Below are 15,702 nucleotides of genomic sequence, written 5' to 3' on the forward strand. Positions count from 1 at the left end.
TTTTTTTTTTTAAGATTCCACCTGTGAGATTATATGGTATTTATCTTTCTCGGATATGATGTAGCATAATGCCCTCAAGCTCCATCTGTGTTGTCACAAATAGCAAGATTCATTCTTTGTTTATGGTCAAATAATATTCCACTGTGTGTAAATACACACACACACACACACACACACACTTTCTTTATCCATCTATCCATGATTGGAGACTTAGGTTGCTTCTACATCTTGGCTACTGTTAAGTAATGCTATGAATACTTGGTGCACACATCTCTTTAAGTTAGTGTTTTCATTTCCTTTAGATAATAACCAGAAGTGGAATGGTGGAGCATATATTTCTATTTTTAATTTTTTGAGGCATCTCCATACTGTTTCCCACAATGGCTGCACCAATTTACATTCCCACTAACAGAGTATAAATGTTCCTTTTTCTGCACATCTTCACCAACACTGATTATTTATTGTTTTAAATAGCCATTCCAACACTGTGAGACGATATTTCATTGTGGTTCTGATTTGCACTTACTCAATGGTTTAGTGATATTGAGCACCTTTTCACATACCTGAGGGCCACAGGTCTCTCTTCTTTGGAAAATGTCTATTCAATCTCTGCCCATTTTTGAATTGGATTTAGTGAGTTGTAGGAGTTTTTATGTATTTTGGATATCAACCACTTATCAGATATATGATTTGCAATATACATTTCCTCTCATTCTATCGGTTGCCTTTTCATCCTGTTGATAGTTTCCCTTGCTATGCATAAACTTTTTAGTTTGTAGTCTCACTTTATTCTTGCCTTTGCTGCTTCTGCTGTCAAATCCGAAAAAAATCGTTGCCAAGACCTATGTCAAGAAGCTCCTTGCCTTTGTTTTCATTTTTAAAAATCTTCATTAAATCCATAGCCAACATCCAGTGTATCATTAGTTTCAGATGTAGTGTTCAATAATTTATTAGTTGTAACACCCAGTGCTCAGGATATCATGTGTCCTCTTTAATGACCATCACCCAATTACCCCCATCCCTGTTTTCTTCTAATTTTATAGTTTCAGGTCTTACATGTTCAAGTCTCTAATCCATTTTGAGTTAATTTTTGTGTATGGTGTATGGTGTAAGCCAGTGGTCCAATTTTATTCTTTTGCATGTGATTGTCCAGTTTTCCCAACAGTGTTTATTGAGACTGTCTTTTCCCCATTGTATATTTTTGGTTCCTCTGTTGTAAATTGATCTATGTGTGGATTTATTTCTGGGCTCTCTATTCTGTTCTGATCTATGCAACTGTTTTTATGCCAATACCATGCTGTTTTGATTACTATAGTTTCGTAGTAGAGTTTAAAATCAGAAAGCCACTGTGTCAGCTTTTTTCTTCTTTGGCTATTCAGGCTCTTTGGGACTCCATACACATTTTAGGATCATTCATTTTTGTGAAAAATGCCACTGGGATTTTGATAAAGATAACACTGAATTTGTAGATTACTTTAGGTTGTTAATTGTTTCACTTTTAAGAGTTCTTTGTATATTTTGGACAACAGTCCTTTATCAGATGTATCCTTTGCAAATATTTTCTTCCAGTCTGATTTGTCTTTCCATTCTCTTGACAATAACTTTTGCAGAGCAAAAATTAATTTTAATCAAGCCCAGATTACCAACTATTTTTTTCATGGATGGAGGCTTTGGGGTTGTCTCTAAAAAGCCATTGCCAAACCCAAAGTTTTCTAGATTTTTCTCCTAGTTATTTAATAGTTTTCATTTTACATTGTGATCATTTTGAGTTAGCTTTTATGAAGAATATAAGGGCTATGTCTAGATTACTTTGCATGTGGATGTCCAGTTGTTCCAACATTTGTTGAAAAGACTGTCTTTTCTTCATTGTATTGCCTCCGCTCATTTGTCAAATATCAGTCGACTCTATTAGTGTAGATACACTCCCGGGTACTCTCAGTCTATTCCATCAATCTATCTGCCTATTCTTATCCCAATACCACAGTCTTAATTACTGTGGCTTTAAGTTTTGAAGTCAGGTAGTGTTAGTCCTCTGACTTTGTTCTTCTCTTCAGTATTGTATTGGTTATTTGAGGTCATTTGCCTCTCCATTTGTTGATATCCACAAAATAACTTGCTGGGACTCTGAATCTATGTATCAGTTAAGATCAGACATCCTGATATGGACTCTTTCTGTTCAGAACCATGGGATATCTCTAGTTTTCCTTGGATTTCTTTCATCAGTTTTGTAGTTCTCCCCATATAGGTCTTGCATATATTTCGTTAAGATTTATATCTTTTAAAATAATTTTTATTGGTGTTAATATAAATGTTGTTCTATTTTATTTTATTTTTTTAAATTTTTATTTATTTATGATAGTCACACACAAAGAGAGAGAGAGAGAGGCAGAGACACAGGCAGAGGGAGAAGCAGGCTCCATGCACCGGGAGCCCGACGTGGGATTCGATCCCGGGTCTCCAGGATCGTGCCTTGGGCCAAAGGCAGGCGCCAAACCGCTGCGCCACCCAGGGATCCCTCTATTTTATTTTTTAAAAGATTTTATTTATTTATTACACAAAAGAGAGGCAGAGAACATAGGCTGAGGGAGAAGCAGGCTCCCTGTGGGGAGCCCGATGTGGGACTCAATCCTGGACCCTGAAATATAAACTGAGATGAAGGCAGATGCTCGACTGCTGAGCCACCCAGGCAGCCCTGTTGTTGTATTTTAACTTAATTTTAATTGAAATTTTAGTGGTACACAGGAAAGCAACTGACATTAGTATATTAATCTTGTACTCTGCAACCTTGCTATAAAGGCTTATTAGAGTTTGTGTTGATTTTTTCAGATTTTCTACAAGACAATTATGTCATCTGTGAACAAAGTCCCCTTTGCCTTATTCCTGATTTTTTAACAGCACACCCCCTTCTCAATTTTAATGGGAAAGCTTCTAGTTTTTCACCACTAAGTATGATGTTAGGTATAGAATTCGTGTAGCTGTTCCTTACCAAGCTGACGAAGTTCCCTTCCATTTCTGGTTTTTGGAGCTATTTCTCACTTCTTAAAATGTTTATCTACATGTCTTTAGCATGCTTTTATTATGCAGGGGAATATTCTGCTCCTTACTTTCTTATAACTGGGATTTGACTTGATCTTCTTTTTGTTACTCATATTTATAGGACTTAATTTTTCTGCCCTTTTAAAGACAAGGCATGATTTGAGTCTTTCTACTTTGAAGGTTTTTCAGTACTAATGAGTAAAGGTTAAAACGTGGACTGTGCAAACAAGGGCTGTTTAAATTTAGCACCAAATATGCTCAGAACTTTATGACCAACTGTTTCAGGAGTTAAAGACGACGGGAAGTTATTTAACAATCATTATATTGTTCCTAGAGGAAAAAGAAATACATCAATACTAGTTTACCTCTTATTCCAAACACTTCATTTAATGTGCCTCCCTCCCACCCCCAACATCTCTTCTATTTTGATTGCCTACTCAATTAAGATCATATAAAGAGTTCCTTTTCAGCGTGCACCTTTGTCCTGGGTACTCTGCTGATAACTGCTTCCTCTGAAACAGAAAGGGATACCATGCAGGTATTGTGACTATTGGCATTTTATTTCTACCCACCTTGTTTCAGGGTTCACAGGGATTACTAATTTTTTTTTTTTTTTGGTAAGTTGACCAAGGTTTACATTTTTTTTAAAAGTAAGCTTTCTGCTTAATGTGGGGTTTCATTTCATGACCCCAAGACGAAGTCACATACTCCACCGACTAAAGCAATCAGGGACCAATGTTTTTAAGTTGTCCAAGGTTTTGTTTTGCTATCATGACTGCTCTGTGTGTTCTTATGGGGAATTTGAGAAATATTCATTATTATTATTTCCGAATCTTTTCCAGGTTGAATTTTGAATGTAGGAGGAGGTAAATGTTATAGGGGACACTATCTCCTTCAGGAACTGCTTTTCTCCAAGTTGTTCTCTTTATCAATCTTTAGCACAGAGAATATTAAGAATCTTGGCAAACTCCTTTCTCTCTGAGCTTATGTATATAGGTATGGTGGCTGCCCCAGCTTTGATTGATGAATTGCTAATCAGCATAGTTTCAAAGCAAATGGCCTACTCCATTTGGACAATCATGGGTTTTATTTCTTCAGGGTGATCTGTTATTAAACAGAATCCTGCACCATCAAACTGATACCAAAAAGGCCAGGTTGCTGTTTTTAACATAGGAAAGGGCATGATATACTTTTTCAGCTAGTTAAGTGAAATTTCTAGTCAGTCACAGAATCTCTAGTTGTCTGTTTCCTAGGAAAATTGAAAAATTTCCAAAGCTGTCCAATTCCCGTCTGCCATTCAGAAGAGAGAAATCTTGGATAAGCTGTATCCTCTGAAATTCATTTAAAAACCCCTGTAATGAGACGCCTGGGTGGCTCAGTGGTTAAGTGTCTGCCTTCTGGCTCAGGGCGTGATCCTGGAGGCCTGGGATCGAGTCCCATGTTGGACTCTCTGTTGGAGCCTGCTTCTCCCTCTGCCTGTGTCTCTGCCTCTCTCTCTCTGGGTCTCTCATGAGTAAATAAATAAAATCTTAAAAACAAAAACAAAAACCTGTACAATGGGTCTAATACCTACCTTACACATTAAGCATGAATAAGATAGAATGACATGAATAGAAAAGCCTGGTAAACTGTAAAGTCATATATATATATATATATGGTACACATTGCAGTAGCATACTTCCTGTATTTATACCATATCAAAAGTGTAGCACCTAGCAATATGAAGTACCTGCTAACATAGGTAGTTGACTTACTCACCTTCATACTCCTTATACCTTACATACAGCCTGGCACATAGTAGGTGTTCAGTAAACAAGGAATAGAACCTTCCAATTTTGGCAAAAATCAGATAGGTTTATTATCAGAAGTTCTTCAGTACAGCTGAAACATTGCACTAGGCCTCAGTTTCTCATCTTGAAATGTACCTTTAAAAAGCATTTGGCATGCTTTTATCACAGAATTCTGAGACTAAATAAAGCACTGTGTATGAAAATACTTTTTAACAAGGTACCTACTGACTCCAGGCAGAATTCAGCTGTGGCTGGTGGAAGATTATCTAGGTATTCCAGGGGGCACTTAGAAAAGGGTCTTCTAAGAAAGAAATAATTTTTATTCTGTCTCCAACTAGTTGCTTTCTAAGCTCCATAAAGAAATGGATAGATAGCATCTTTTCCATCTTTGAATCTATCATGTGCTTATTCACAAAATGCAGTCTATCATATCCCTCAGCAAGTATCTGTCAAATGTCAGAGCAAAATACTGCCACACCAATCCATTGTTTACTTGCAAATCGTATCCTGTTTCCAACTACTTTACCTTATCCCCATTTATTACCGTCTTAGTAGAGCCATCACTGTATTGCCTTCTAACCTAAATAGCTGCTATAGCTTCCCAACTGGTTTCCTGGCTTCTATTCATCTCTGTCAGGATCAAAACAATCAGTGATTTTTTTTTTTTTTTTTTTAACAATCAGTGATTTTTAAAAACCAACCAACAAACCATAAACTAGACCATGTCACTTCTGTGCTTAAAATCCTGGGGGATCCCTGGGTGGCGCAGCGGTTTGGCGCCTGCCTTTGGCCCAGGGCGCGATCCTGGAGACCCGGGATCGAATCCCACGTCGGGCTCCCGGTGCATGGAGCCTGCTTCTCCCTCTGCCTGTGACTCTGCCTCTCTCTCTCTCTCTCTCTCTGTGACTATCATAAATTAAAAAAAAAAAAAAAAAAAAAAAAAAACCTGCAGTGACTTTCCCACTGTATTATTATTTTTTTTTAGATTTTATTCATTTATTTGAGAGGGAAAGAGAGGAAGGGAGTTTGACCGGGGGAGGGGCAGAGGGAGAGGCAGACTCCCCACGGAGCAGGAAGTCCGTCCACAGGCTCCATCCCAGGACCCTGGGATCATGACTTGAGCCCAAGGCAGATGCTTAACTGATAGAGCCACCCAGGAACCCCTCCCACTGTATTTAGAATCCACATTGTTTAAACTGAACCCATAAGGCTCTGTATCAGGAACCATCAAACTACAGCCTGCAGGCCAAATCAGACTTTCCACATGTTTCTGTGACTATAATTTAATTGGAGCACAGGCAAGTACAGCCTGTGGCTGTTTTTGTGTTGTAACACAGAGCTGAATAGTTGTCACAGAAACCATATGGCTTGCAAAGCCTCAATGTTTATTACCTGGCCCTTCACAGAAAACATTTTTGCTGACCCCTCTTTCTACGATCTGACCCTCTATCTTCCTGGGTATTTGCTACTCCCTATCTCTGTCCTGGTCATTCACTATATCAAGTCTATTCCTCCTCTGGGCTTTTGCACCTGCTCTTCTAATTCCCCAGGATTGATCTTTATTCATATCGACACATGACTGCCTCCTTATCACTGAGGTCTCAGCTTAAATGTCAACTCCTCAGAGACCTGTCCTGATCAACCAATCTAAAGTGGTCACTCCACCTCCTTAGGTACATATCTGTTATGAAACAGCAATGTGGTAATGACTATTTGAAATGACTGATTGCTTTAAGTTCTCACTCCACCCTAGAATATAAACTCCATGAAACCTTACTTATTTGCCTATCCCTGTCCTCAAATTTCATCAGCATAAACCCACCACCAAAAACAAATGCCTGGTATTATTTTGAGGTGGGAAAGAAAAGGGCCAATAAAGAGCTGCTGAATGAATGGGGCCAAGGTCAGAAACTCCAGCTGGTTCAAATCAGTTTGAAAGGTTTTGTTTCACTTTTGCTGAATGGCCTAGATACTGGCTTAACTTTAATCATACAAGGCTGAAGGAAGATCAATACCTATTCCTGGTCCATTATGCGCAAAAAATCTCCACCAAGAGCACATTCTCCTAAGCATGGGTCCACCTTGCCTCTTCAGGTAAGGGTAGCAGCAGTAGGAAGACTCGGCAAGGCAAGGTCACAGAACTGGACAAAGAAGTTCTCAACTTTGATTATTATGGTTAAGAATTTTATTATCAAAATTATTACATCTCTTGTGAAAGTTCAAATGTTACAGCAAGGTGTAAACACTCCACTTGAGAAAGAAGTGATACTTCTTCCCTTCCAAGAGTTCCCCCCACCCCCCGCCCCCACCCCCCCCAGAGGTCTGGTCTTGACAGCACCCTGCCCACACAGAGTGGCTGGGGTCTCTGCACGTGCCAGGCAGGGTGAGGGCCGCCTGCCCGCTGGCCTCTCCCCCTGGTTAAAGCCAAAGGGAGAATGCAAACCCCAGCCCAAATGGAGAGACATTTACATACGTTTTATATAATATACAAAGAAACCAGCATCCCAGGCAACATGATTTCCACTCCCAACGCTCTCCCAGACTGATGGGTTTGTGGGGGAAACAACAAAAAGAAAAGTATTCTGCTGAGGTCTCAGCATTTAAAAAAAAATCTCCCCTCATTTGAGCAAACACCTGATTTCAATTTTGAAAAAGTGAAATTTTGTAACAGTCACACACAAAGAGAGAAGACTGTGCATATGATAGTTGTAGGAGAGGGTAGAAAAGAAGGGGATGCAAGAGGCTAGGGAAAAAAAGAAGAAAACAAATTGGAAGGAAGGAGGGAGACTCACAGTATTATCTTGTCCAAAAGAAAAGAAGTAAGGTCCACTGCAGCACCAGGGATTACACCTGTCATATATTTGCTACCCCTACCATGGTTATAACTGAATACAAAATTAGATAAATAAAAACACGCCGGATATTACAGTAAACAAGTGAAAGAAATAAGCTGGCAACCGTATGGAATTTAAAAAGATTGTGTACCCCACCTGGGTAGGCTCCAGGGCTCCTCCAGGGGTGTACAACAGGCACAATGCACTGATGGGGAGAAGCCAGTCTGCTCGAGTCTCTCATCCAGAACAGTGTTAGGTGTGTGGGTGGCTTTATAACTCTCTTACCTGGGCCACTCTCAAATAAGCATCCCCCAAAGAAATGTGGGACATGCCCACACACAATCACAGTCCTGTCGGTGCCACTCCACAAACATGTCTTTCCACTCTTACCCTGCAGTCACAAGTGCGTGCTCCCTAATCATGGAGGTGGTCCTATTCATGGGATCCTCAACTCCTGATTAACTGGGAGTAGAAAAAATAAAATTCAAAGAATTCCCAAAACACTTGGGATCCTTACTAATCAAATTTATTGCCAACAGCTGATAAGTAGCAATGCAATTGGCCCATCTCACTTATTCCTCTTTGCCTACTTACTTTTCTGGGTTACTGAGCTGTGAGACAGCTTGGGGCGGGGGAGACGGCTGGGGGCTCAAACAATCTACTATGATCATCTGCTCCTGAATCAAGAGTTGACTAGGAGCTCTTCTTCAGAGAGCCAGGCACCCCTCAGCCAGAGCACATTCCAAGTTTTGCTATCCCTGCCTATTTCTCGGTGATTTTAACACAAAGGCAGGGAGTATTCTTGGTGGACATATCTTGGCCGATACCTGCTTTTGGAATGGTTGTCACAGGGTGAACACATACATACCTACCTTTCTTCTTAAGTGCATAAAAACCCTAATACTACGCAGATGGCTTGGGGCTTTGAGATTGGCTCTTTCCGCTTTTTTCCTCTGAAAAGAAAACTTTTTTTTGGGGGGGGGGGGAGGAGGGTGTGTGTGTGTGTAAAAAGATGTCCCCACTGCACAAGTGACTACAGGCTACAGGCAAGTACGGGAGACAGAGGCTTCAACACGACTCATTGCACTTAGAACCGTTACTAACCGGAACACCATTTGCTTGTCAACAATGTACCCTTAACAGCAGGGAGAAACTTCTTTATAGTCTCTGCTTCAGACAAGATTTACATCTTTCTCCAAGGCCAGAGCCAGTCGCGACCACAAGTCTTGTTTCTTGTCGACCAGACCCAGTCCTCTGGCACCTTGTACCCTCTTCCCCAGCAATATGCTCGGCCTAGGTTCCAGAGGCAGCTGGAAGGAAGCAGCTATGGGCTCATTCAGTTCTGTTTGCCCAAATCCAGAAGCCCTAGGAAAGTCCTGTCTGAGTCTTGACTCCTGACCCTTGCAGCGGCTGGAGTCGGTACTGGTGCACACCCCCACTCCCACGGTGTGGGTAGTGCTGTGAATTGGAAACCGCAGATACCCTGGAGGCCTGGTAGGCAGCGGACTGCCCAGCACTGGGCAGATTGATAGTCCGTAAGTCTGATGGCAATGATGACCTAGAGTTCTGAGGGAAGGAGGTGGAACTCAGAGTTCCTGTGCTGGACTGGGAGACCGAGTCTGAGGTCGGTGAGTCTGAGGGGCCCTGTGGGGTAGGGCTAGCAGCACTAGAAGGGCAGCTCCTCCTTGGAAGACTGCTGCCAGTGCTGTTTCCAGAATGTGGCTGGCTGCTATAATACCCTGGTGTCCCCGTAAATGGGGCCAACGAGTCTGTGGATACAGGGTGGGCGGGGCTGGAATAGGACGTAGAAGAGAGGGAGGATTCTGAAGAACCGTGAGAGGGGGGATTTCCAGGTCTCAGTGCAGTAGTTCGATAACTGTATCCTGGAGATTGGGTGGGATGTCCTCTAAAGGGGGAGGAACTCTGCTGAAGGAGGCTTTGTGATTCTGTCCGTGGACTATCACACTGCAGGAGCTAGAAAGAGTCGGGAGGAAAAGCATAAGGAGGTGAAAAAGTCCCTATTTAAGCCATTTAGGCTTGTGAATATTTAAAATACCCTACTTTTTCTTCTTCTTCTTCTTCTCCTTCTCCTTCTTCATCTTCTCCATCTTCTTAACCATTTGTTCTTTTTAGGATACCAAAGACAGTAAAATGGCTGTCTCTGATCACTTTATTTATTTTTCTGGCATGATTTATTACCTGAAGGTGAGCAGATGACGACTTATTTCCAAGGCTGCTGAAACTATATGAAAGACGGCATCTCAACTGCAAAGGATGGCCAGGATCACAAAATATTTGGAACCCAGAACATACTCCTATGCCCAGAGATGAGCAATTTCTCGTCTCACCTGGTAGCTGTATCTGGAAGGGCTGTAAACGGCTGCTCCTTTAGAGAGTGCTGAGCTCAGTGTCTCTGGGCCTTCTCCATCTGTAGGGTCTGGAAGATAATACAAAATCAACTTGGTTTCCTCGAATGAGTGAGAAATAGCCATTGTTCATTCATATCATCAGTGCTGGGGATCCCTGGATGGCTCAGTGGTTTAGCACCTGCCTTTGGCCCAGGGCATGATACTGAAGTCCTGGGGATCGAGTCCTACATCAGGCTCCCTGCAAGGAGCCTGCTTCTCCCACTGCCCGTGTCTCTACCTCTTATTAATAAATAAATAAAATATATATATATATATTTTTTTTTAAATAAAATCTTTAAAAAAAACAAAACAACAACAAAAAACAAATCACTAGTGCTATCACCAACCCAGGCTGCTCTCTTTTGGATGAATCAATGAGTGCAGCATGCCAGAAAGGCAAAGCGTGGTTAATTATGGGGATGTTTTAAATGCCTGATCTGACACCTTTCTCCTTTCTCTTCATTCTTCATCAAAGTGGATTTCCAGGCCTTTGCAGAGAAGAGTTACAGACAAGTATCTCTTGGGGAAAAAAGGGAGAGAAAGGGAGAGGGGGAAAGAGTAGGAGTGAGAGAGAACATGGGATGCTAGATCTTAAGAATGCTGTAGTCCGGAAGAGTAGAAACAGGATTGACCTGGAACCTTCCCTTCAGCAGAGCCTAACTGCATAAAAAACTGACTCACCTCAGCCCAGCATTTGGTGAGCACTGTGTAGAGTCTGGCTCATGTGTCCCTAAACCTGGCTGGCAGCAGAAGGCCATGGACTCACCTGAGTCTTTCTCTGTGATATTACTCTCCCAAGTGGGAGAAGGCTCTCCTTTTTGGGCCACCCTCACACTGCTTCGGAGGACCTTGGGAATACTCCCTCCTTCTCGGAGTCGTTCCACCGATGTGGGAACCATCCTATAAAGGGAACAGGGTGCAAGTTTATGCCACAGGACTTCAGACTCAAAAGTCTGGAACAAATGAGGCTCTGACAAAGACTGTACGATGCATTCTCTTACAACATCCTCTTAGACATTGTTTTCTTCAGGACCAATTTAAAACAAAGTATTTTTTCTCTGCCTTAAACTATGGAAAAGATGGATTTAAAGATGGCTGTATTTGATCCCTATTTTGAAATGCTAAGTTTTCTCTTCTGTGAAGTCATGTGCCTGGCATATAGAAGTAATTTAATAAATGCTTTATAGATTAATAAACATTACTCATTTGAGTCAGGTTTCTTTTTCAGACTTCGACTGTTTCAGTTCAAGATTCCTGAACGGCCTCATTCTCTTTCTCTCAGTTGATACTCAATACTTGCTATCTATCTATCTATCTATCTATCTATCTATCTATCTATCTATCTATCTATTTATAGTGCTATTTATCTATTTGTGGTCTCCCCGAAACCAGACAACTCCTTTCAGAATGTGTCTTATCTTTCTGTACATGCTAGTGTGTGCAACTTAGACTTAAGTCTGAGCTGAACTCCTGACTTACCTTTCATATGAAATGAAAAAACAGGAGGCAGTATAACTGCCCAGCAAATAAAATAGCTCATCTGTGTCCACAACTATATGGCGTCCAAAGTGTTGTTCTGCAGGTTCGGTGGCAATTCTTTGCTTCTGTAAGGCTGAGGGGGGTGGGGGCGGGGGTGGGGGTGGGGTTGTGGCTGTTACTATTAAATCAGCTGAACAGCATAGATGGCACAATGGGCTGCCTTTCTCAGATAAGTGTTCCCATACATTTTAGGTGAAACTGAGAATGATTCTAGATGTATACTTTCCTCTTGAATTTAAGTATTTCAGCATCAAACATAAACTTACCACCTACTGCTGATATTCTCTTGAGGTCTGCAGTGAGATGAAGTGCCTCTGGAATCTGATGGGCTTACCGCCTCCATATGGGACATAGAGGAATGAGATGGGGAGAATTTTTTGTGAGGGGAAGATGGGGTTCGGGTTGAGGATCCCTGCACACCATGGGCACCAGTGTCAGAAAGTGAGTTACTGCTGCCTTGCCCAGCTCCTGCAGACTTGCTTTTGCTCTGTGCAGAGTCACCTCCCCCACCAGAATTCTCCTTGGCTTCTTGTTTCCGTTTGCGGTACTCCAGCAGGGATACCTGGGAGGAAAATAAGAAACAGGACTCTAGGTCGACATCATTAGTGGATCACTAGCAATAGGGAAAGAAGATGGAACCCTCATAAAACTACTAGCCTGCTATGCAAACAAAGCAGGCTAGCAACCCTTTCTCCAGATGTGAGAGATCTGAACATAGCTATATATTCAAAGCAGTCAGAAACTGGTAAGAAGAGAATACCCTAGAGGATGACATTTTTGAAGAACAGTGTTTGCCAGCAGGCCTCAATCTTTTTTCTGCCTTCAGAAAACTGTGAGATCACAGTTGCCCAGTAACAGAAGCTGTTTGTAACACTGGTAACACCTAGAAAAGGGAAGGGGGAGTTGGGAGCTAGGTAGTTTGAAAAAGCCTTCCAGGTGACCTGATAGCTCTTCAGCAATCCCTAAAAATCTCTTGAATCAGTTCTTTAAAAAAAGAGAGAGACAAGGAAAGAAAAGAAAAAGCCAATGCTTCAGGGTTCTTAGATGTGTTCAATTTTTCAAGATACACGTGGGGATTTATTACTGTTTCTGTATTACACATAGGGAAATTAGTGTAAAAAGAGAAAGAATGCTAGGCAGCTTATATTTTAGTAAGCTACTCCAGGAAATGTACACTTGGAAACTTTCCCCCAACTCTGCCTCATTCTCTCTGGATTGACAGTCTTCCTCCCTGCCCTGTCCAGTACATCTCCTCTCTGCTGTTAGAGCATACTGCCTACACTGGCTGTCACCCTGTTACAGTGCCTTGATTGTTCCTCCACTAAACTGTATGTTCTATGATGGCAAAGACCAACTTTTTCTGGCTTTTCATCTTTAAAATCCAGCACAGAACCTGACAGCAGGTGCTCAACATTTCTCAAATAACAAATCATGATTTCAATTACTATTGTACATAGTAAATGACACCAGAAATCCAAAGACATTTTAATTTTTGCTTCTGATGGTTAATGCTGTTCATACGACAGTCCTCTAAGCCCACTGCTCTTATTCCAAATTATCTTCCAGTTTTTCTGCCTTCTACTCCCTCAGGGCTCTCATTTTTCTGTTTAAATGCAAAATATAACCAAAGTAGTAACATTTTGTATATGCATTTTCTATATACAATCTTGGAAAAGAGTTAATAATAATAAATTCTGGTCATGTATTTTCATTGAAATGCAAATATCAAGTCACTAGGCTACATTTCACTGAGACTACTACAGATATGCTGCAATTGTGTGAGACAGTCACATACACAGAACACTTAACATCTCTAGCCCTGCACAATAAACGGAAGTTGCCATGGCAACCCAAAACACTCCCACAGATTTCCAAATGCCCCTAGCTGAAGTCCAACTGACATAAAAAAAGCACATTTTGGGGCTTTGTAATTTCTTGAACAGGCATTACTTATAAGTCAAGTCTCAACCTGTTAGCCAGGAATCTATGGCCTGGCCTTGTTCCACCATCTCTTTTTTTTTTTTTAAAGATTTTATTTATTTATTCATAGAGACGCAGGCGGAGAAGCAGGCAGAGGGAGAATCAGGCTCCACACAGGGAGCCCGACGTGGGACTCGATCCCGGGTCTCCAGGATTACACCCCGGGCTGCAGGCGGCGCTAAACTGCTGCGCCACCGGGGCTGCCCCACCATCTCTTTCAGTACTCTCCTTTCCTGACTCTCCCTACCTTTCACCAGATACTACAGTAGCATTCAACTGTTTGCAGCCATTGCATCCCCGCTGCCCACTCAATGGCAGTGTCACATAGGCAAAGAGTTCTGCTCGCTTCTGTAATATCCTTACTCTTGTTTGTTGGCAGATTGCTTCCTATTTACTATAAGAGATCAGCCAAATCAGTGAGTGACCTGTCATCTCTCACTCCACCACCTCTCAAACTAGCTAGGAGCCTCTTGTTTATTCTCAATATACCCTCCACCTATATGACTAGGCCAGGCTGCAGCTAAGATGTTTTTACTGTATCTGAACAACAACTCTGGAGCATCCAATGCCACTGTAATTAATTAGTTATTAATAGAATTATCTGCTTACCTCTGTCTCACTTGTTTTATGCTCCATTAGGGCAGAACATAGGAGGCAAATATAGAATAGTGGCGGTAAGAGCATGTAATCTGGAATCAGATAGACTGGGCAGTGTCCTAGACCTTCTGTTTACTAGCTATGTGACCACAGGCAAGTCATTTAACTTGCCTTAATTTCCTCATCTGGAAAATGGGAAATTACCCATCTTACAGGATTATTGTGAGAATATAATGCATAAGAAATAGTGTAACAGTGCCTAGAACATAGGAAGTGCTAAATAATACAAGTAATTAGCATTATTCTTTCTCATTGTTCTATCCTTTGATTGCATAGCATGTGTATAGCACATACATGGCAGGCATTTAAATTTGAGTATTTGTTAACACTCATCAAATGGTATTAAAACAGTCTTGTCTTAAAGACAAAACAAAACAGGGCTGGGTGGTTCAGTCAGTTAAGTGGCTGCCTCCAGCTCAGGTCATGAGGGGTCCTGAGATAGAGTCCCAAGTCTAGCTCCATCCTTAGTGGGAAGTCTACTTCTCCCTCTCCCTCCGTGCTGCCCCCTTGCCCCTGCTCATGCTTGAGTGCTCTCTCTCTTTCAAATAAATAAGACCTTTAAAACAAAACAGTCTGGTCTTTCATTGGATAGGGCAGAAAGCATGTCTTAGGTCTCTTTGTTTTCCTCACACAGGGAATGATGCTGAACACACAGTGGTATCTCAATAAATTTCTACTGAATCACTTACTTAGTGTTTTCAAAAGGGCCTATATAAGGTAGAAAACACTTACCTTTTTCCTCTGTGGTGGGTTCTGGGGGGCAGATGGGACTCCTTCACAAGTCCTCTCACTGCCAGGTGACATGGATCCACGAGAGAGGTCTTTCATAAAACCATGTTCATATCTGCTGGGAAACCCTTCTGCAGGGGAACAATATCCCCCATCCAAATGTAAAGGTTTCCTATCCCCTACTAGGGGAGACCCTCGATATAATCCATCAGCTCGAGGCATAGCGTTCAATGGGGAGTAGGCGTACATTAAGTTAAACTCTGTCCGAAATGCCTGGTCCGAGTTCCTTGCAAGGGTTTGATGTCCATCTCCACTCCTGCTTGGAAAGCCAGTCTCAGAGGGGGGCCCGATAGAAGGATGAGTAGCCAGGTCAGAAGGACCTGAGTTGATCAGGGAAGGTCTGTCAGCACAGCTGTTAGTGTTGGAGTCAAGGTAGCCTACTTTTGTCAAGTCCAGGTCTTTTCGGTGACAAAGCTGAAAGAATAAAAATCAACAGAGACATGGAGGAGGAGGCAGGGGAAGGAAATAGTCAAAGGGCAGAAAGGAAGGGAGGTGAGGGGGCACAGGTAAAAGGTAAAAGGGATGGAAGTACAAGAGAGAAAGTCATTAACATCTATATAAGTCCCATGGAGCAACAGAATATACAGGCCAGATTACTATAGAATGCTGGCCTTTCATAAATTGCTTTAAAGTCTTTCTGGGTAAGAAGCCTGGGAAAATCAGAATTAA

General features: G+C 41.8%; 1 protein-coding gene across 50 annotated transcripts in view; it reads right to left on the reverse strand.

Moving 5' to 3' along the window:
* Positions 1-6,996: 6,996 nt before the first annotated feature.
* SETD5 (SET domain containing 5) overlaps positions 6,997-15,702 on the reverse strand; it is an 83,327-nt gene continuing 74,621 nt past the window's right edge. For all 50 annotated transcript variants that reach the window (XM_072722229.1, XM_072722247.1, XM_026016968.2 and 47 more), the window contains 5 exons: positions 14,977-15,447; positions 11,874-12,169; positions 10,835-10,968; positions 10,009-10,097; positions 6,997-9,634 (listed from right to left, as the gene is read on the reverse strand). In XM_072722229.1, the coding sequence (XP_072578330.1) occupies positions 9,026-9,634; positions 10,009-10,097; positions 10,835-10,968; positions 11,874-12,169; positions 14,977-15,447 (1,599 nt within the window). In that variant the 3' untranslated portion in view covers positions 6,997-9,025. The remainder of the gene's footprint in view (positions 9,635-10,008; positions 10,098-10,834; positions 10,969-11,873; positions 12,170-14,976; positions 15,448-15,702) is intronic.

Source organism: Vulpes vulpes, chromosome 9 (assembly GCF_048418805.1).
Source record: "Vulpes vulpes isolate BD-2025 chromosome 9, VulVul3, whole genome shotgun sequence".
NCBI classification, from domain to species: Eukaryota; Metazoa; Chordata; class Mammalia; order Carnivora; family Canidae; genus Vulpes; species Vulpes vulpes.